Source organism: Bombina bombina, chromosome 5 (assembly GCF_027579735.1).
Source record: "Bombina bombina isolate aBomBom1 chromosome 5, aBomBom1.pri, whole genome shotgun sequence".
Lineage (NCBI taxonomy): Eukaryota > Metazoa > Chordata > Amphibia > Anura > Bombinatoridae > Bombina > Bombina bombina.
The window spans coordinates 902,852,025-902,873,053 of NC_069503.1; the positions used below are offsets into that span (position 1 = coordinate 902,852,025).

General features: G+C 37.9%; 1 protein-coding gene across 1 annotated transcript in view; it reads left to right on the forward strand.

Annotated features, from left to right (window-relative positions):
- The first annotated feature begins 1,389 nt into the window (after nt 1-1,389).
- Nucleotides 1,390-21,029, forward strand: part of UBXN2B (UBX domain protein 2B) — a 153,342-nt gene continuing 133,702 nt past the window's right edge. The window contains exons 1-2 of the mRNA XM_053715061.1: nt 1,390-1,933; nt 7,063-7,166. Of these exons, the coding sequence (XP_053571036.1) occupies nt 1,427-1,933; nt 7,063-7,166 (611 nt within the window). The 5' untranslated portion in view covers nt 1,390-1,426. The remainder of the gene's footprint in view (nt 1,934-7,062; nt 7,167-21,029) is intronic.

The window sequence follows — 21,029 nt, forward strand, 5'->3', positions numbered from 1 at the left end:
GAGCAATGTTATTTAAAAATAAGCAAAACTATACATTAATTTAAAAAAAAAACTTTATGGGCTATATAAATAGATTATCTACAAAACATTTATGCAAAGAAAAAATGAGTGTATAATGTCCCTTTAATTTTACAGTGCATTATAGTAGTTACTATAGGCAATAAAGGGTTAATTTTACAGTGCATAATACTAGTTACTGTAGGCAATAAGGTGTTAATTTTACAGTGCATAATAGTAGTTACTGTAGGCAATAAGGTGTTAATTTTACAGTGCATAATACTAGTTACTGTAGGCAATAAGGTGTTAATTTTACAGTGCATAATAGTAGTTACTATAGGCAATAAAGGGTTAATTTTACAGTGCATAATACTAGTTACTGTAGGCAATAAGGTGCTAATTTTACAGTGCATAATACTAGTTACTGTAGGCAATAAGGTGTTAATTTTACAGTGCATAATACTAGTTACTGTAGGCAATAAGGTGTTAATTTTACAGTGCATTATAGTAGTTACTATAGGCAATAAGGTGTTAATTTTACAGTGCATAATACTAGTTACTGTAGGCAATAAGGTGTTAATTTTACAGTGCATAATACTAGTTACTGTAGGCAATAAGGTGTTAATTTTACAGTGCATAATACTAGTTACTGTAGGCAATAAGGTGTTAATTTTACAGTGCATAATACTAGTTACTGTAGGCAATAAGGTGCTAATTTTACAGTGCATAATAGTAGTTACTGTAGGCAATAAGGTGTTAATTTTACAGTGCATAATACTAGTTACTGTAGGCAATAAGGTGTTAATTTTACAGTGCATAATACTAGTTACTGTAGGCAATAAGGTGTTAATTTTACAGTGCATAATACTAGTAAAAACTGAAGGCATGAAATGGTTAGCTTCACAGTTTTTCATGCTGTCTGATTACTTGCACCATTGTATAAACATTGTGTTACCAGTGAGAGCACTGAGAATAAAAACCCTAAAATACTAAATTGGGCCGATGCTTCTCATATAATACGCTAAAATAAGAGATTACCTATATGCACATATAATGTTTTGCACATGCATGTATATTATACATATATGTATATATGCTGGGTATCCGCTAACTTTAGTGAGGACGCCTGTCAACCCAAGTTCACAGAAGTAAAAAGTGTATTAATATAATAGTGTTGGTTGTGCAAAACTAGGGAATGGGTAATTAAGGGGTAATATATTTTTTTAAACAATACAATTCTGGAGTAGACTGTCCCTTTAAACATGTCTAAACACAGTCTACACCGCGCTTCTCTTGGTTGCCATAGTGACCGCCAAGCGCGCGCCTCCATGTGACAGTAATGTCACGGACGTACTGGGAGGGAGGAGTAAGATTGCATTGACGTTGCAGATAGTGACGGTCAAGGGGTTCGGTTCATAGGACTCAGAATATGGAGAAAGAAGAGATGGAATCCGGGGAAGAGGAGAAGGGGGAGTTAGAGGATGAGGATAACGAGGAAATGGATCAGTCGGGGGAAAAAGAAAAAGGCGGGATATTAGAAACCCATACATGGGAGAAGGAGCAGTCAGAAGAAGAGAAGAGGGAGCTGTCAGAGGAAGCAGAGGGTGACAGGGATAAGCCAGTGCAACAAGAAAGTGAGGAGAGGGGTAGGTCAGTGCTCTTTGAGGAGTCAGAGGATGAAGAAAAGGAGAAGGAGCAACCAGAGAGTGAAGATAGTGAGGATACAAGGCAGCCAGGTGACGAAGAGAATGAGAGGGGACAGGGGGACCAGGAGGAGAGACGGCAGTCTGAGCAAGACGAAAGTGTGCAGTCCGGACAGGAGAGAGAAGGGTCCCAAGTATGGGAGGCAGGCGAAGAGCAAACAGAGAATGGGGAGGAGACAGGGGAGAAGGTTAAACGACAACATGCACTGAGACCATCAGCCCTGGACATCCAGGTGCGTGCTGCATCCCTCAGTCACCTCACACATTAGAGATGTCATTATATGGGTCACTGTCCCTGTCACTATCTCGTCATTTGTTGTATAATCCATGGAGTGAACTGCACAGCATTGTGCTCAGACAATAAAAATGGTGACGCTTTTTTTAGGCACTTAGCATTGGCAGAAACAGGTTATGCAAGTAGGTTATGCAAGCAGTGCTTGGGCATACGCCAAAGAGCAGTTCCATACAATTCCCGCATTACTGGTGTGACCAAAATGTAGATTATGTTCTGTTACAAGTCTCTATGAACAGACCTGTAAATCTCTAGATTTTTAGCTGACATCTTCCCCCAAAGCCAGTGGTGTTAATATACCCTCCGTTTTAAAAGTGTATATATTTTCTAACAGTATATCCTGCACTAGAATAGTAACCTAACCCCCCACCCCAGCAAATTAGGATTAACCCAAGAATGTTAAAAAAACATTACAAAATACATACAGTCTCATATTGCTTTATGTTTCATGTGCACAGTTCATACAATTAAAAATATAACATTCCATTTATAATTAAAAACCAGTGCCATTGATGCACCAATGTAAAAAAAAAAAAAAAAAAAGCCAATTGTTTGGAACAGTTTTCTGGATTCACTAGGATGAGAAGAAATGAGATAAACCAACCTCTCATCTCCCATTTCTCGAAATACAGCATTTCACTCAAGAGATCATATCTATTAAAATAATTAGGGCCACTTTATTTTGTTCACTTATCAAGAATGAAGAAGGCAGGCCTCACCACTGTCAGTTTGTTAGCAAAATCTCTTCTGGGGCTATTGGGGACAGAAATGAGTCAAAATTGGACATATGACGTTTTAAATTCTCAGAACTGGAAAACCCACAATTTTTCAAAGTTAAATTACTGAAAAAAGAGCAAAATAAATAATAGTGGTGTATTTCAAATCTGATTTACTATGCATAATTAAATATGTTATATTACAATTTCAAAGTATTTACTGTGCCTTTAGTTTCTTATTCAAACATGAAATAGCAGGGATTTTTATGGTTTCAATTATCTTAATATGATAGGATATGGTAAACACAGGGAGTGTAAAATAATTCAAAACAGTTACTGTTTTCCACAGAAAATGTTACAATTATGGCATTATGAAGTACCTGGGTGGCATTAGGATGCCCACAGGTGGCGGTTCTGTAATATTTTCTAATATTATATAATTTTCTGCTATCCAAAGCACACATTAATTGCATAATTTAACATAAATGTATTTAATGATAATTTGTGCAATAAAAATTGAAGATTTTTAATAATAAGCTAATTTTAGTTTAATATTGGCTAAAATTTTAGCCGGTGATCAGTAAAATCAGCTAGGTGGTGCACCCATTAAAAAGGTCCTGGGGAGAACACTAAGTAACATAATATGAGTAGCCTTGATGGGCCTTTTGGTTCTTATCTACCGTCAAATTCTATGTTTCTATATTATTTTTTTCCATTTTTTTGTGCTTTATGATAATTTCACTTAAAGGGACATTAAACCCAAAAATTTTCTTTCATGATTCAGATAGAAAATACAATTTTAAACAACATTCCTATTTACTTCTATTATCTAATTTGCTTCATTCTTTAGATATCTTTTGTTAAAGAAATAGCAATACACATTGGTGAGCCAATCACATGAGGCATCTATGTGCAGCCACCAATCAGAAGCTACTGAGCCTATCTAGATATGCTTTTCAGGAAAGAATCTTAAGTAAATGAAGCAAATTAGATAATAGAAGTAAATTAGAAAATTGTTTAAAATGGTATTCTCCATCTGAATCATGAAAGAAAAAATTTGGGTTTAATGTCCCTTTAAGGAACCCTAAAATACAGTAGAATCGCATCATTATCAAGCTTATAATAAAAAGACAATGCAATAACATTTACTCTTAATTTCAAATAAGCAGTAGGTTTTATATGCCAGCCCCCTGTATCATGTGACACCTATCATCCAATCACAGACTAGTATACATACACTGTGAACTTGTGCACATGCTCAGTAGGAGCTGGTTCCTCAGAAAGTGTGCTTGAAAACTGCAAAATATGATAATGGAAGTAATTCGGAAAGTTTATTAAAACTGCAAGCTCTTCTTGAATCATGAAAGTTTAATTTTGACACTTTAAAGGGACAGGAAAGTAAAGCTTAAAGGGACATGAAAACCACACATTTTCTTTCATGTTTCAGGTAGAGAATACAATTTAAAACAAATTTCCAATATACTTCTATTATCTAATTTGCTTCATTCTCTTGATATCCTTTGTTGAAAAGCATATCTAGATAGACTTAGTAGCTGCTGATTGGTGGCTGCACATAGATGCCTCGTGTGATTGGCTCACCCATGCGAATTGCTATTTCTTAAACAAAGGATATCTAAAGATTGAAGAAAATTAGATAATGGAAATAAATTGGAAAGTTGTTTAAAATTGTTTTCTCTATCTGAATCATGAAATAACATTTTTGCGTTTCATGACCCTTTAACCCCTTAACGACAAACAACGTCCTACAAATACTGTCAGTTAATGACCAAGGACAGCAGTATCACCAGAATAGTGCAAAATGCAATCGCAGACAAGAGCTCATCCAATAATAATAGTGTCTACAGCACTTGCTTCAAAATCCTTCTTTATTTGGGGATAATTTCAGGGTACAAAAAACAGCAACGTTTCGGGTTGAACATTGCATGGCTAAGGGTGTACAACCCGAAACGTTGCTGTTTTTTATAACCTGAAATTATCCCCAAATAATTAAGGATTTTGAAGAAAGTGCTGTGGACACTATGTTTATTGAATGACCAAGGACGTCCTCTGGGGTTTCAAGCACTGAAAGCGATCGTGATCACTTCCAGGCGCTTTCAGGGTATTGCAGTGATGCCTCGATATTGAGGCATCTTGCAATACCCTTTGTTTAGCCTCCGATGCAGAGAGAGCCACTCTGTGGCTCTCTCTGCATCGGCCAGTGATGGTGCCGATCGTTGGTGGGAGGCGGGTGGGTGGCCCATCGTTGGAGGGACTTCCGGATCCTGTCCCTGCAGTGCGCGCAAATCACCAGAAAAGCGCGGGAGGTGTGTGCGTATGCACGCTACATTAAGTTGGTTGAGGGAAAAGGAAAGAGAGGGAAATAAATGTTTGTAAAGGTATCTGAGAGGGGGTAGGGTATTGAGGGGGGGCAACTAAACTACATATTTTTTTTTGTTTTTTCTATTATAAAAAAGCCATTGTTTTTTTTAACAAACTAGGTACTGGCAGACAGCTGCCAGTACCCAAGATGGTGGAAAGTAGGTAGAGGGGGGAGAGTTAGAGAGCTGTATGTGGGGATCAGGGATGTTGGGGTCTAAGTGGGGATCCATCACTGCAGAATAAATATAAAAAAAAAAAAAAAGCCTTTTATTTTAGTACTGGCAGACTTTCTGCCAATACTTAAGATGGCGGTGACAATTGTGAGGTGGGGAGGGAAGATAGCTGTTTGAGGAGGGTCAGGGAGGGATCAGGGGGTGGGATGTGTCAGGTGGGAGGCTGATTTCTACACTAAAGCTAAAATTAATCCTACAAGATACCTAATTAACCCCTTAACTGCTGGGCATAACAGAAGTGTGGTGCGCAGCGGCATTTAGCAGCCTTCTAATTACCAAAAAGCAATGCCAAAGCCATATATGTCTGCTATTTCTAAACAAAGGGGATCCCAGAGAATCATTTACAACCATTTGTGCCATAATTGCACAAGCTGTTTGTAAATAATTTCAATGAGAAACCTAAAGTTTGTGAAAAAGTTAACGATTGTTTTTATTTGATCGCATTTAGCAGTGAAATGGTGGCATGAAATATACCAAAATGGGCCTAGTTCAATACTTTGGGTAGTCTACTAAAACAAAATAACAAATATATACATGTGAAGGGTTGTCCAGGGATTCCTTACATATCAGTGTTACAATGTAACTATCGTTAATTTTGGGGAAAAAAAAGTGGTTTGGAAATAGCAAAATGCTACTTGTATTTATTGCCCTATAACTTGCAAAATTTTTTTTTTATCAAAGAACATGTAAGCATTGGGTATTTCTAAACTTAGGACAAAATTTAGAAACTATTTAGCATGGGTGTTTTTTGGTGGTTGTAGATGTGTAACAGATTTTGGGGGTCAAAGTTAGAAAAAAAAGTGTGTTTTTTTCAATTTTTTCATCATATATTATATTTTTGATAGTAAATTATAAGATATGATAAAAATAATGGTATATTTAGAAAGTCCATTTAATGGTGAGATAAACGGTATATAATGTGTGTGGGTACAGTAAATGAGTAAGAGGAAAATTACAGCTAAACACAAACACAGCAGAAATGTAAAAATAGCCCTGGTCCTTAATGGTAAGAAAATTGAAAATTGGTCTGGTCACTAAGGGGTTAAACTTTCATGATTCAGATAGAGCATGTAGTATTAAACAACTTTTCATTTTATTTGTTTGTTTTCCTGGTAGCAGCAATGCACTTCAGGGAGCAAACTACTGATTCATGGGTACACATATATATGGCTACACATATGCCTCTTGTAATTGGCTCACTAGATGTGCTCAGTTAGCTCCTAGTAGTGTATTGCTGCTCCTTCAACTAAGCATACAAAGAAATTGAAGCAAATTTCATAAGAGAAGTAAATTGGAAAGTTGTTTAAAACTATAAGCTCTATTTGAATCATGTGCCTTTAAAGGACATGAAACCTTACATTTTTCTTTCATGATTCAGTTAGAGAATACAATTTGAAATAGCTTTACAATTTACTTCTATTATCTAATTTGCTTCATTCTTTAGATATCCTTTATTGAAGAAATAGCAGTGCACATCGGTGAGCCAATCACACAAGGCATTTGTGCAGCCACCAATCAGCAGCTCCTGGGCCTATTTAGATATGCTTTTCAACAAAAGATATCAAGAGATTGAAGCAAATTAGATAATAAAAGTAAATTGGAAAGTTGTTTAAAATGGCATGTTCTTTCTAAACCATGAAAGAAAAAAACGTGGGTTTCATGCCCCTTTAAGTTTTTTCTTTTTTTTGACTTGGATGTAGTCAATAGCTAAGTATAATTTCTTGGTATTATTATTTCTTTAGTTGGCCCTGGCTCGCCTATGTGAGGATGAGTTCAGTGATGATCCATCAGAGTTTGATGCGCCTAGATTGATGTTGGAATCTAACCAAAACAGTCCTCTAGAAAGGTACAGAATACAGATACTTAACACAGTAACATTTATTACATATTCAAGTAATTAGTACCAGTTATACTTTAAGTGTGTATCAACTTTGTTCTCATAAATATAAAACTAATACAAAGTAGTAATGGAATGTTGTCCCCAAAAAAGTTTGCTCGGACACCAAAAAATTGCATGTCAGCTCTGTGTGTACCAATAAGTACTTTCAAGTTTTATTCTAAAAAAAATAGAGAACAAAAACCCTTTTGCGGATCCCTCATTATCCTTTACCGGCATCAGTCTGAAATGAAGATATGACTTTAACTGTTATGCTAGGTTGGTTCTAACAATGTGCTGTATGTTTGGCAAATCTCTTATACTGTTTTATAAATAGACATTAAACTAGAGGACACAACTACAACAGAACAGTGACCACTCTATGGTATTATTTTTCCTCCTGTCCTTGCAGCTAACAATTTTCTTTTTTTTAACCCATTACGTTTGTCAGTCTGTGAAGCTCTGCATCTTCGTACATGGGACCACCACCATCTTTGTGCTTACATATTCTCACACTCTGTAGTGATGCACAGTCACAGACCAGTGATGTTGCAGGCTTCTTGATAGCTGTATTGTACAGGAGCTTTAATTTATTTGCAGTTATTTTTTCACAGTATAAAAGCTACATAAAATGCAGTCACTGCAAAAATATAAAGATTGTGCTCATGGAAGCTGTTTCATGGAAGCTAACTGGAAGTGTACAAAACAGCTGTCAAACAGCCATTAATGGACTAGATTGCAAGTGGAGCACAAACATTTTAGTGCTATTGAGCGCTAACACCACTCAAGGTAAATCAATAGCACTTTTATGTTTGCACTGGTATTACAAGTTAAAAGTTACAAACTATTGCTTGATCAAAGAGATTCAGGTGCACTAACATCTAGAGGTTGGATAATGTGACATCGGTAACTCCCTTTCCACATAGATTTCTATGGGGAGCACTTAAAAAAACATCTTCTGGTTTTCGCTTGAGTAGTAACACAGAAGGTGCATTAGGACAACTGTGCTAAAACCGAAGGTGTGTTAAAATTCTTATGTTCTTCACATAGAAGTTATTTTTATTTTTAAATATATTTTTCTATATATACCTGTATATATTTTTGTAAAATATATATGTATAGCAATATATCTATATGAATATATATACAGTATATATATATATATACAGTATCCCACAAAAGTGAGTACACCCCTCACATTTATGTAAATATTTAATTATATCTTTTCATGTGACAACACTGAAGAAATTACACTTTGCTACAATATAAAGTAGTGAGTGTACAGCCTGTATAACAGTGTACATTTGCTGTCCCCCAGCCATTAATGTCTAAACCATTGGCAACAAAAGTGAGTACACCCCTAAGTGGAAATGTCCAAATTGGGCCCCTAAGTGTCAATATTTTGTGTGGCCACCATTATTTTCCATACTCAAAAATTTTCTCCCCTTTAATTTGTTCCCAATGATCCACTTTACCTGCTGGAGTGTATTAAATTGTTTACAAGTAGCTCCTTTACCCTTATATTGGCATTTGAAATTGTTAATTTAGCATGTGGTATCCCCACCTATTCTGAAAGTTTGTGGCCACGCGTACCAGCTATAGATAAGTTTTTTGAACACAGCCAGCAGAAGAAATTACACTCCCAGTTGGATATAGCAGAGATAAGGTAATACAATGTTGATTTTCCATTGTTCTCTCAAAGTACTGGTGATTGTTTTAAGGACAGATATAAGATAAAGAAGCAGGTATATGTGCACAATGTGATACAGTAATGAGATCTGATTATACCTACAAGCTCAACCCATTTTATTAGGTTGTGGCCTCAAAACACAAAACTAGAGCTTTAATATACACAAATAAGCCTTAAAAAGCTAATTTTCATACATTTTTTACTCTGCAGTTGGTAAAAAAAGCAATTGTAAACACATTAAGGGAAAAACTATTTTACAGTATACTGTCCCTTTAATCATTTTTGGCATGGAGTTCACCAGAGCTTCACAGGTTGCCACTGGAGTCCTCTTCCACTCCTCCATGACAACATCATGGAGCTGGTGGATGTTAGAGACTTTGCGCTCCCCCACCTTCCGTTTGAGGATATCCCACAGATGCTCAATAGGGTTATAGTCTGGATACATGCTGGGCCAGTCCATCACCTTTACCCTCAGCTTCTTTAGCAAGGCAATGGTCGTCTTGGAGGTGTGTTTGGGGTCGTTATTTTGGAATACTGCCCTGTGGCCCAGTCTCCGAAGGGAGGGGATCATGCTCTGCTTCAGTATGTCACAGTACATGTTGGCATTCATGGTTCACTCAATGAACTGTAGATTCCCACTGCCAGCAGCACTCATGCAGGCCCAGACCATGACACTCCCACCACCATGCTTGACTGTGGGCAAGACACACTTGTCTTTGTACTTCTCACCTGGTTGCCACCACACACACTTGACACCATCTGAATAAGTTTATCTTGGTCTCATTGGACCACAGGACATGGTTCCAGTAATCCATGTTCTTAGTCTGATTGTCTTCAGAAAACTGTTTGCAGACTTTCTCGTGCATCATTTTTTGAAGAGGCTTCCTTCTGGGACGACAGCCATGCAGACCAATTTTATGCAGTGTGCGGCGTATGTTCAGAGCACTGACAGGCTGACCCCCCCACCCCTTCAACCCCTGCAGCAATGCCGGCAGTACTCATACTACTATTTCACAAAGACAACCTCTAGATATGACTCTGAGCACGTACCCTCAACTTCTTTGGTCGACCATGGCGAGGTCAGTTCTGAGTGGAACCTGTCCTGTGAAACCGCTGCATGGTCTTGCCCACTGTGCTGCAGCTCAGTTTCAGGGTCTTGGCAATCTTCTTATAGCCTAGGCCATCTTTATGTAGAGCAACAATTCTTTTTTTCAGATCCTCAGAGAGTTCTTTACCATGAGGTGCCATGTTAAACTTCCAGTGACCAGTATGAGAGAGTGTGAGAGCGATAACACCAAATTTAACACACCTGCTCCCCATTCACACCTGAGACCTTGTAACACTTACGAGTCACATGACACGGGAGGGAAAATGGCTAATTGGGCCCAATTTGGACATTTCCACTTTTGTTGCCAACGGTTTAGACATTAATGGCTGTGTGAGTTATTTTGAGGGGACAGCAAATTTACACTGTTATACAGGCTGTACACTCACTACTTTACATTGTAGCAAAGTGTAATTTCTTCAGTGTTGTCACATGAAAAGGTATAATAAAATATTTACAAAAATGTGAGGGGTGTACTCACTTTTGTGGGATACTGTGTATAAAAATAAGAACATTGGTGTTTCAAGTATTTCTATAAACAAAAAAATTGCATTTAATTATTTTTTTGGATATTTCAAGGTGTTTGACTGGGAAGGGCTCAATCGTATATATACAAAATTTCCTAGTGCCATTATCTGTTATAGTGTACAAAATTACCTAAGATCCAGAATGTCAGCCCCCAGTACAGAGTTTCACCTACTCACACAAAGACAGGCACAATATGAAAACCAATAGCATGATGATATATATAACTAATCTTAGTCTATTAGTTAAAATGTATTTAGGAAAGGAAATAAGTTCAGAACCTTAAAGGGACAGTCTACTGTAAATTTGGTTTCCTCTTAATGTGTTCCAAATGACTTGTTAAACCAGTTATAGAGTATTAAATGTGTGGAAAATTGCTCCATTTATGTTTTTTTTTACATAAAATAGCTGTTTTTTTTAAACCTTAATCCATTTTTCTTAAAGGGACACTGAACCCAACTTTTTTCTTTTGTGATTCAGATAGAGCATGCAATTTTAAGCAACTTTCTAATTTACTCCTATTATGTTTTTTTCTTCGTTGTCTTTCTATCTTTATTTGAAAATTATGACATCTAAGCTTTTTTTGGTTCAGACTCTGAACAGCACCTTTTTATTGGTGGATGAATTTATCCACCAATCAACAAGAACAACCTAGGTTGTTCACCTAAAATGGGCCCGCATCTAAATTTACATTCTTGCATTTCAAAAAAAGATACCAAGAGAATGAAGAAAATTTGATAATAGGAATAAATTAGAAAGTTGCTTAAAATTTCATGCTCTATCTGAATCACGAAAGAAAAAATTTCGGTTTAGTGTCCCTTAAAGAGAATACAGCAGTATTCATATTTGCAGTATAGGGTGCAGTTTCAGCAGATGAAATAGCCATTTTACAGTGTAATATAGGCATGGGAGAATATTCGTTTTGCATTTGTTTTGCAAACAAATCTGGATTTGCACAGATCATTGCGGGTGGAACTTTTTTACACTGATGTTTGAAGATCCGAAAAGAACCGAATGCCGCTGCTTGCAGCCATATTCGGCATTCGAAAAAGTTTTACCTTAGATTAAAGGGACAGTTTACCCAAAAAATGTCTCCCCATTAATTTGTTCCAAATGATCTATTTTACCTGCTGGAGTGTATTGAATTGTTTACAGGAAGCTCCAAGTTATTGACAGGCTATGTAAACACAGCCAGCAGAAGAAATTACGCTCCCGGTGGGGTAGAAGAGACAACTAATAAAATGATAATTTTCCATTGTTCTCTCTAAGTATTGGGGGTTGGTTTACAAACAGACACAAGATAAGGAAGCAAGTGCACATACATAACATAACATAATGAGATCTCACTTTACCTGCAAGGTCAACCCATTTCAATAGGCTGTGGTTTCAAAGCACAAAACCAGCAATTTAATATCCACAAATAAACCTGAAAATGCAATTTTTCATACATTCTATACTCTGCAGCTGGTATAAAAAGTCATTGGAAATACATTAAGGGAAAAAACATTTTTACTGTATACTGTCCCTTTAAGCTACAAATATCCTCCTGCATCTTTTCTATATCATGCAGGAATGGTAAAAAAAAATATTTTAAAATGAATATTGTTTCTGGCCACTTTGAAATGGCTATCAAGCTCTGCCCACTGATGACATCACAATCTGGGCTGCATATGGCGTCCAATCACAAAAGGCACACTAGTTGGATTCAACAGACTGTCAATGCTATTCAGCAGAGTGCGTAGATGCAGCTCGAATCATGATGTCATTATTATTATCGGTTATTTGTAGAGCGCCAACAGATTCCGCAGTGGGTGGAGCTTGGCTGCAATTTCAAAGTGGCCTGAAACAAAAAAGAAAGAAAAAACTGGAATACTAATGGCACTACTGGGGTAACAAGCTTAGGGAAGCCTATCAATTAGTATATTGGTCTGGTATATAGTCATTAGGCTATACACAATAAAACCTAATTATACTGGGCATGGGTGCTGTGTACTGTGTTTAAGATAAACACAAAAAATCAATCCATGGAAGAGGTGGCTGTGTTAGAACAATGATTTTTTAACGTATACACAGTGGAGTGAGGTGCTGAAATTGTTTACAATATAACCTTTATTAGGAAATTTAAAATAAAAAATCCACAAACAAACAGAAACACATTGAAAACACAGGGAGGGAAGGGGTTGGATTATCGTGCACTTGGCAACCTCAAATTCAAAATTGTCTAAGGTGTTTTATCTCATACCTAGGATGTAGATATTAATCCATAGTATGGATAAATACCACATAATGGTTCTCTTGTGTTAATAATATCTTTATGTCAAAATATCTCCTTTGTAGGATTAGAATATCTAGATATATTAACCTAGATTAACATTTATTGTGAGAGTATACCTTTAAGGGACGGAGTGAGGTACAACTACCTCTAATATGCTTAGGTGAATTCCAGCCAGTGGTTCTATAGTGTTTACTATGAAATTAGATTTAATTATAAATCATAGCTCTATGGTAGTTAACAACTTCTTTTACAAATTCGATTCTTAATCTATATTCATGCCTGGATTCTATTAAATCCTTGTATGCCTTTGAATTTAATAAACTTATAGCTAGTAGTAAATTACGTACTTTCTGCACTTCTGTTACAGATTGTATAAGTGCAATTTTATTACAAATTTATTACAACAAGGATTATATACTAATGAGATATCGTACAGATTGCTTACGTTTCCAATTTATTAACGTGCTATTCCCCATACAAGTGGGCCATTAGATTGAAGTGTTCTGTGACACAGTGTAAAGTATTTGTATTTTCAATTCACTAACACGTTATCATCAGTTACATAAAAGTAATTAGATTGCTTCACACATAGATTCCCTCTTGTAACTTCTCTCCTTGTCGGGTATTCTTGGAATTGTTATAAAGGTCTTTGTTAGTAATAAAATTATTACAAATTGCTTATAATTACAATTTGTTTATCTTGACTCCTTAGAGTTGCTTATATTAAGATTTCATGAATTTCATCAGCTCATAGGATTTATAGTTGTCTTAACACACTATTATGACACACTGTTCTGGCAGTATATTTTCATCAATTCCCTTCTATGTATACTTATGGCTAGTTAGTCGATTAGTGTGATCTTTAGATTATGAAGTTTAGCCGTGAAAGGAATACTATCTTTAACGTTAGTAAATTGTTAGCAAGTTGCATCTACCGTGCGCTCACATTCCCTGCACGTAGATGCTTCGGTTAAGTAACCCTCTCACATATAATAGCTAATACTAGTCACACTATGGCCTAGATTTGGAGTTCGGCGGTAGCCGTCAAAACCAGCGTTAGAGGCTCCTAACGCTGGTTTTGGGCGCCCGCTGGTATTTGGAGTCAGTGATTAAAGGGTCTAACGCTCACTTTTCAGCCGCGACTTTTCCATACCGCAGATCCCCCTACGCCATTTGCGTAGCCTATCTTTTCAATGGGATCTTTCTAACGCTGGTATTTAGAGTCGTTTCTGCAGTGAGCGTTAGAGCTCTAACGACAAAATTCCAGCCGCCTGAAAATAGCAGGAGTTAAGAGCTTTCTGGCTAACGCCGGTTTATAAAGCTCTTAACTACTGTACCCTAAAGTACACTAACACCCATAAACTACCTATGTACCCCTAAACCGAGCTCCCCCCACACCGCCGCCACTCGATTAAAATTTTTAACCCCTAATCTGCCGACCGCCACCTACGTTATCCTTGTGTACCCCTAATCTGCTGCCCCTAACCCCGCCGACCCCTGTATTATATTTATTCACCCCTAACCTGCCCCCCACAACGTCGCCGCCAGCTACTTACAATAATTAACCCCTAATCTTCCGACCGCAAATCGCCGCCACCTACGTTATCCCTATGTACCCCTAATCTGCTGCCCCTAACACCGCCGACCCCTATATTATATTTATTAACCCCTAATCTGCCCCCCTCAACGTCGCCGACACCTGCCTACACTTATTAACCCCTAATCTGCCGAGCGGACCTGAGCGCTACTATAATAAAGTTATTAACCCCTAATCCGCCTCACTAACCCGATCATAAATAGTATTAACCCCTAATCTGCCCTCCCTAACATCGCCGACACCTACCTTCAATTATTAACCCCTAAACTTCCGATCGGAGCTCACCGCTATTCTAATAAATGGATTAACCCCTAAAGCTAAGTCTAACCCTAACACTAACACCCCCCTAAGTTAAATATAATTTTTATCTAACGAAATTAATTAACTCTTATTAAATAAATTATTCCTATTTAAATCTAAATACTTACCTGTAAAATAAATCCTAATATAGCTACAATATAAATTATAATTATATTATAGCTATTTTAGGATTAATATTTATTTTACAGGCAACTTTGTAATTATTTTAACCAGGTACAATAGCTATTAAATAGTTATTAACTATTTAATAGTTACCTAGTTAAAATAATAACAAATTTACCTGTAAAATAAATCCTAACCTAAGTTATAATTAAACCTAACACTACCCTATCAATAAAATTATTAAATAAACTACCTACAATTACCTACAATTAACCTAACACTACACTATCAATACATTAATTAAACACAATTGCTACAAATAAATACAATTAAATAAACTAGCTAAAGTACAAAAAATAAAAAAGAACTAAGTTACAGAAAATAAAAAAATATTTACAAACATAAGAAAAATATTACAACAATTTTAAACTAATTACACCTACTCTAAGCCCCCTAATAAAATAACAAAGCCCCCCAAAATAAAAAATTCCCTACCCTATTCTAAATTAAAAAAGTTACAAGCTCTTTTACCTTACCAGCCCTGAACAGGGCCCTTTGCGGGGCATGCCCCAAGAATTTCAGCTCTTTTGCCTGTAAAAGAATAAATACAATACCCCCCCCCCCAACATTACAACCCACCACCCACATACCCCTAATCTAACCCAAACCCCCCTTAAATAAACCTAACACTAAGCCCCTGAAGATCTTCCTACCTTGTCTTCACCATCCAGGTATCACCGATCCGTCCTGGCTCCAAGATCTTCATCCAACCCAAGCGGGGGTTGGCGATCCATAATCCGGTCCAGAAGAGGCTCCAAAGTCTTCCTCCTATCCGGCAAGAAGAGGACATCCGGACCGGCAAACATCTTCTCCAAGCGGCATCTTCGATCTTCTTCCATCCGGTGCGGAGCGGGTCCATCTTGAAGCAGGCGACGCGGATCCATCCTCTTCTTCCGATGTCTCCCGACTAATGACGGTTCCTTTAAGGGACGTCATCCAAGATGGCGTCCCTCGAATTCCGATTGGCTGATAGGATTCTATCAGCCAATCGGAATTAAGGTAGGAATTTTCTGATTGGCTGATGGAATCAGCCAATCAGAATCAAGTTCAATCCGATTGGCTGATCCAATCAGCCAATCAGATTGAGCTCGCATTCTATTGGCTGTTCCGATCAGCCAATAGAATGCGAGCTCAATCTGATTGGCTGATGGGATCGGCCAATCGGATTGAACTTGATTCTGATTGGCTGATTCCATCAGCCAATCAGAAAATTCCTACCTTAATTCCGATTGGCTGATAGAATCCTATCAGCCAATCGGAATTCGAGGGACGCCATCTTGGATGACGTCCCTTAAAGGAACCGTCATTAGTCGGTAGACATCGGAAGAAGAGGATGGATCCGCGTCGCCTGCTTCAAGATGGACCCGCTCCGCACCGGATGGAAGAAGATCGAAGATGCCGCTTGGAGAAGATGTTTGCCGGTCCGGATGTCCTCTTCTTGCCGGATAGGAGGAAGACTTTGGAGCACCGGATTATGGATCGCCAACCCCCGCTTGGGTTGGATGAAGATCTTGGAGCCAGGACGGATCGGTGATACCTGGATGGTGAAGACAAGGTAGGAAGATCTTCAGGGGCTTAGTGTTAGGTTTATTTAAGGGGGGTTTGGGTTAGATTAGGGGTATGTGGGTGGTGGGTTGTAATGTTGGGGGGGGGGGGTATTGTATTTATTCTTTTACAGGCAAAAGAGCTGAAATTCTTGGGGCATGCCCCGCAAAGGGCCCTGTTCAGGGCTGGTAAGGTAAAAGAGCTTGTAACTTTTTTAATTTAGAATAGGGTAGGGAATTTTTTATTTTGGGGGGCTTTGTTATTTTATTAGGGGGCTTAGAGTAGGTGTAATTAGTTTAAAATTGTTGTAATATTTTTCTTATGTTTGTAAATATTTTTTTATTTTCTGTAACTTAGTTCTTTTTTATTTTTTGTACTTTAGCTAGTTTATTTAATTGTATTTATTTGTAGCAATTGTGTTTAATTTATTTATTGATAGTGTAGTGTTAGGTTAATTGTAGGTAATTGTAGGTAGTTTATTTAATTATTTTATTGATAGGGTAGTGTTAGGTTTAATTATAACTTAGGTTAGGATTTATTTTACAGGTAAATTTGTTATTATTTTAACTAGGTAACTATTAAATAGTTAATAACTATTTAATAGCTATTGTACCTGGTTAAAATAATTACAAAGTTGCCTGTAAAATAAATATTAATCCTAAAATAGCTATAATATAATTATAATTTATATTGTAGCTATATTAGGATTTATTTTACAGGTAAGTATTTAGCTTTAAATAGGAATAAGTTATTTAATAAGAGTTAATTAATTTCGTTAGATGTAAATTATATTTAACTTAGGGGGGTGTTAGTGTTAGGGTTAGACTTAGCTTTAGGGGTTAATACATTTATTAGAATAGCGGTGAGCTCCGATCGGAAGTTTAGGGGTTAATAATTGAAGGTAGGTGTTGGCGATGTTAGGGAGGGCAGATTAGGGGTTAATACTATTTATGATAGGGTTAGTGAGGCGGATTAGGGGTTAATAACTTTATTATAGTAGCGCTCAGGTCCGCTCGGCAGATTAGGGGTTAATAAGTGTAGGTAGGTGTCGGCGACGTTGTGGGGGGCAGATTAGGGGTTAATAAATATAACATAGGGGTCGGCGATGTTAGGGCAGCAGATTAGGGGTACATAGGGATAACGTAGGTGGCGGCGTTTTACGGAGCGGCAGATTAGGGGTTAAAAAAAATATGCAGGGGTCAGCGATAGCGGGGGCGGCAGATTAGGGGTTAATAAGTGTAAGATTAGGGGTGTTTAGACTCGGGGTACATGTTAGGGTGTTAGGTGCAGACGTAGGAAGTGTTTCCCCATAGGAATCAATGGGGCTGCGTTAGGAGCTGAACGCTGCTTTTTTGCAGGTGTTAGGTTTTTTTTCAGCTCAAACAGTCCCATTGTTTCCTATGGGAGAATCGTGCACGAGCACGTTTTTGAGGCCGGCCGCGTCCGTAAGCAACTCTGGTATCGAGAGTTGCTTTTGCGGTAAAAATGCTCTACGCTCCTTTTTTGGAGCCTAACGCAGCATTTGTTTTAACTCTCGATACCAGAGTTAAATTTATGGTGCGGCCAGAAAAAAGCCCGCGGAGCGTTAACAGCCCTTTTACCGCCGAACTCCAAATCTAGGCCTATGTTTGTTAATATATCAAATGGATTATAATATGATATATGAAATGCACTCACATTTGGTGGAGCACCTCCCTTGGTGCTATAGGAGCAAACAGGGATCAATCTGGTCACCCAGTAAACTTAATCACTGGCATCCAGTACCTCAATGGTCCAAAGGAAGATTAAGCCTGATGAAACAGCCACTGGTGGCTGAGATACGCGTTGCTACAATTTTTAACCTTTTAAATAAAGTAAGATATTTTACTTACCACTTGCTGCCTGTTTTTGCTATACCATCTACACCCCAAAATCTTCCTTTGGACCATTGAGAGTTCCTGGATGCCAGCGATTAAGTCTACTGGGTGACCAGATTGATCCCAGTTTGCTCCTATAGCACCAAGGGAGGTGTTCCACCAAATGTGAGTGCATTTCATATTTCATATTATAATCTATTTGCATCAGCAATACTAGGCCATATAGGCACTCTCTTGTGCTTTGTATTGTCTCCCACAGATCACTATATACCCACCGGAGGTCAGTCTTCTGGGTGACTGTTTTTGACCCCAGATTGTTTCATCTACACCACTAGGGATGTCATATCTCATGTGAGTGCAACCATCACATCCTTATAATTCCAAATATTTTCTACAATATTGGGCCATGTGGCGCTTCTGTCTTTCCTTTTCTACAGATTACTGACTCTGGGTCGTGGCCTTGATCCTCTACAGACAGCTGCCTGATTGTGCCTATTCATCTATCCACATTGAAACCATCTACAGTTCACTTTAAAACTTTTTGTTCTTTATTAATAATTATTTATTAATTTTTATATATTTTTTAGTTTTTTATTTGTAGAAAATATGCTATTTTCTAATTAATTATATATACTGTTCTTATTGATATAACATCACCATTGTGTATATTGACATATTATTGTAATCAATTTTTTGTCACTGTTATTATCATTCAAAATACCTTTACACTTATTAAGGGCGCCCCCTATTACTATTCTTTTAGCTCTACATGTTTAATAATATCATAATATATTTAACGGATGTTAAAACATAATCCCGTTCAAAACTGCTGAATAATATAATGTAAGCACAGATAGGCAAACCAGACAACAGCAATCTCAAATGTGCTTTAGTAACTAACAGTAATTTATAATATGTAGATTGGTCTACCTAGAAATATTTATAACAAACATACGGCTAGATTACGAGTCTTGCGTTAGGGTTAAAAAGCAGCGTTGAGAGGTCCCAACGCTGCTTTTTAACGCCCGCTGGTATTACGAGTCTGGCAGGAGAGGGTCTACCGCTCACTTTTCTTCTGCGGCTCGAGCTTACCGAAAATCCCCTTACGTAAATTGCGTATCCTATCTTTTTAATGGGACTTGCCTAACGCCGGTATTACGAGTCTTGGAAGAAGTGAGCGGTAGACCCTCTCCTGTCAAGTCTCCTACCGCATTTAAAAGTCAGTAGTTAAGAGTTTTATGGGCTAACGCCGTAACATAAAACTCTTAACTAAAGTGCTAAAAAGTACACTAACACCCATAAACTACCTAGTAACCCCTAAACTGAGCCCCCCCCCCCCACATCGCAAACAGTTAACTAAAGTTTTTAACCCCTAATCTGCCGACCGGACATCGCAGCCACAAATATATTAACCCCTACACCGCTGCACTCCCGCCTCGCAAACACTAGTTAAATTTTATTAACCGTTAATCTGCTGTCCCTAACATCGCCGACACTTACCTACATTTATTAACCCCTAATCTGCTGCCCCCAATGTCGCCGCTACTACATTAAATTGATTAACCCCTAAACCTAAGTCTAAACCTAAGTCTAACCCCCCCTAACTTAAATATAATTTAAATAAAATTAAATAAAATTACTACAGTTAAATAAATTATTCCTATTTAAAACTAAATACTTACATATAAAATAAACCCTAACGCCTAGATTTAGAGTTCTGCGGCCAAAGGGGTGCGAAACCCCCCCCACTAAATTACAGAAAATAAAAAAATAATTACAAAAATTTTAAACTAATTACACCTAATCTAATCCCCCTAATAAAATAAAAAAGCCCCCCAAAATAATAAAATTCCCTACCCTATACTGAATTACAAATAGCCCTTAAAAGGGTCTTTTGCGGTGCATTGCCCCAAAGTAATCAGCTCTTTTACCTGTAAGAAAAAAATACAATACCCCCCCAACATTAAAACCCACCACCCACACACCCAACCCTACTCTAAAACCCACTCAATCCCCCCTTAATAAAAACTAACACTACCCCCTTGAAGATCACCCTACCTTGAGCTGTCTTCACCCAGCCGGGCACAAGTGGTCCTCCAGAGGGGCAGAAGTCTTCATCCGATCCGGCCAGAAGAGAACCTCCAGACGAGCAGAAGTTTTCATCAAGGCGGCATCTTCTATCTTCCTCCATCTGGAGCGGAGTGGGTCCATCTTGAAGCCAGCCGACGCTGTGCATCCTCTTCTTGCGACGACTCCTGGCGAATGAAGGTTCCTTTAAATGACATCATCCAAGATGGCGTCCCTTGAATTCCGATTGGCTGATAGGATTCTATCAGCCAATTGGAATTAAGGTAGAAAAAATCCTATTGGCTGATTAGATCAGCCAATAGGATTGAAGTTCAATCCTATTGGCTGATTGGATCAGCCAATAGGATTGAGCTTGCATTCTATTGGCTGTTCCAATCAGCCAATAGAATGCGAGCTCAATTCTATTGGCTGATTGCATCAGCCAATAGGATTTTTTCTACCTTATTTCCGATTGGCTGATAGAATCCTATCAGCCAATCGAAATTCAAGGGACACCATCTTGGATGACGTCATTTAAAGGAACCTTCATTCGTCGGGAGTCGTCGGAAGAAGAGGATGCTCCGCGTCGGCACCTGCTCCAGATGGATAAGGATAGAAGATGCCGCCTGGATGAAGATTTCTGCCCGTCTGGAGGTCCTCTTCTGGCCGGATCGGATGAAGACTTCTGCC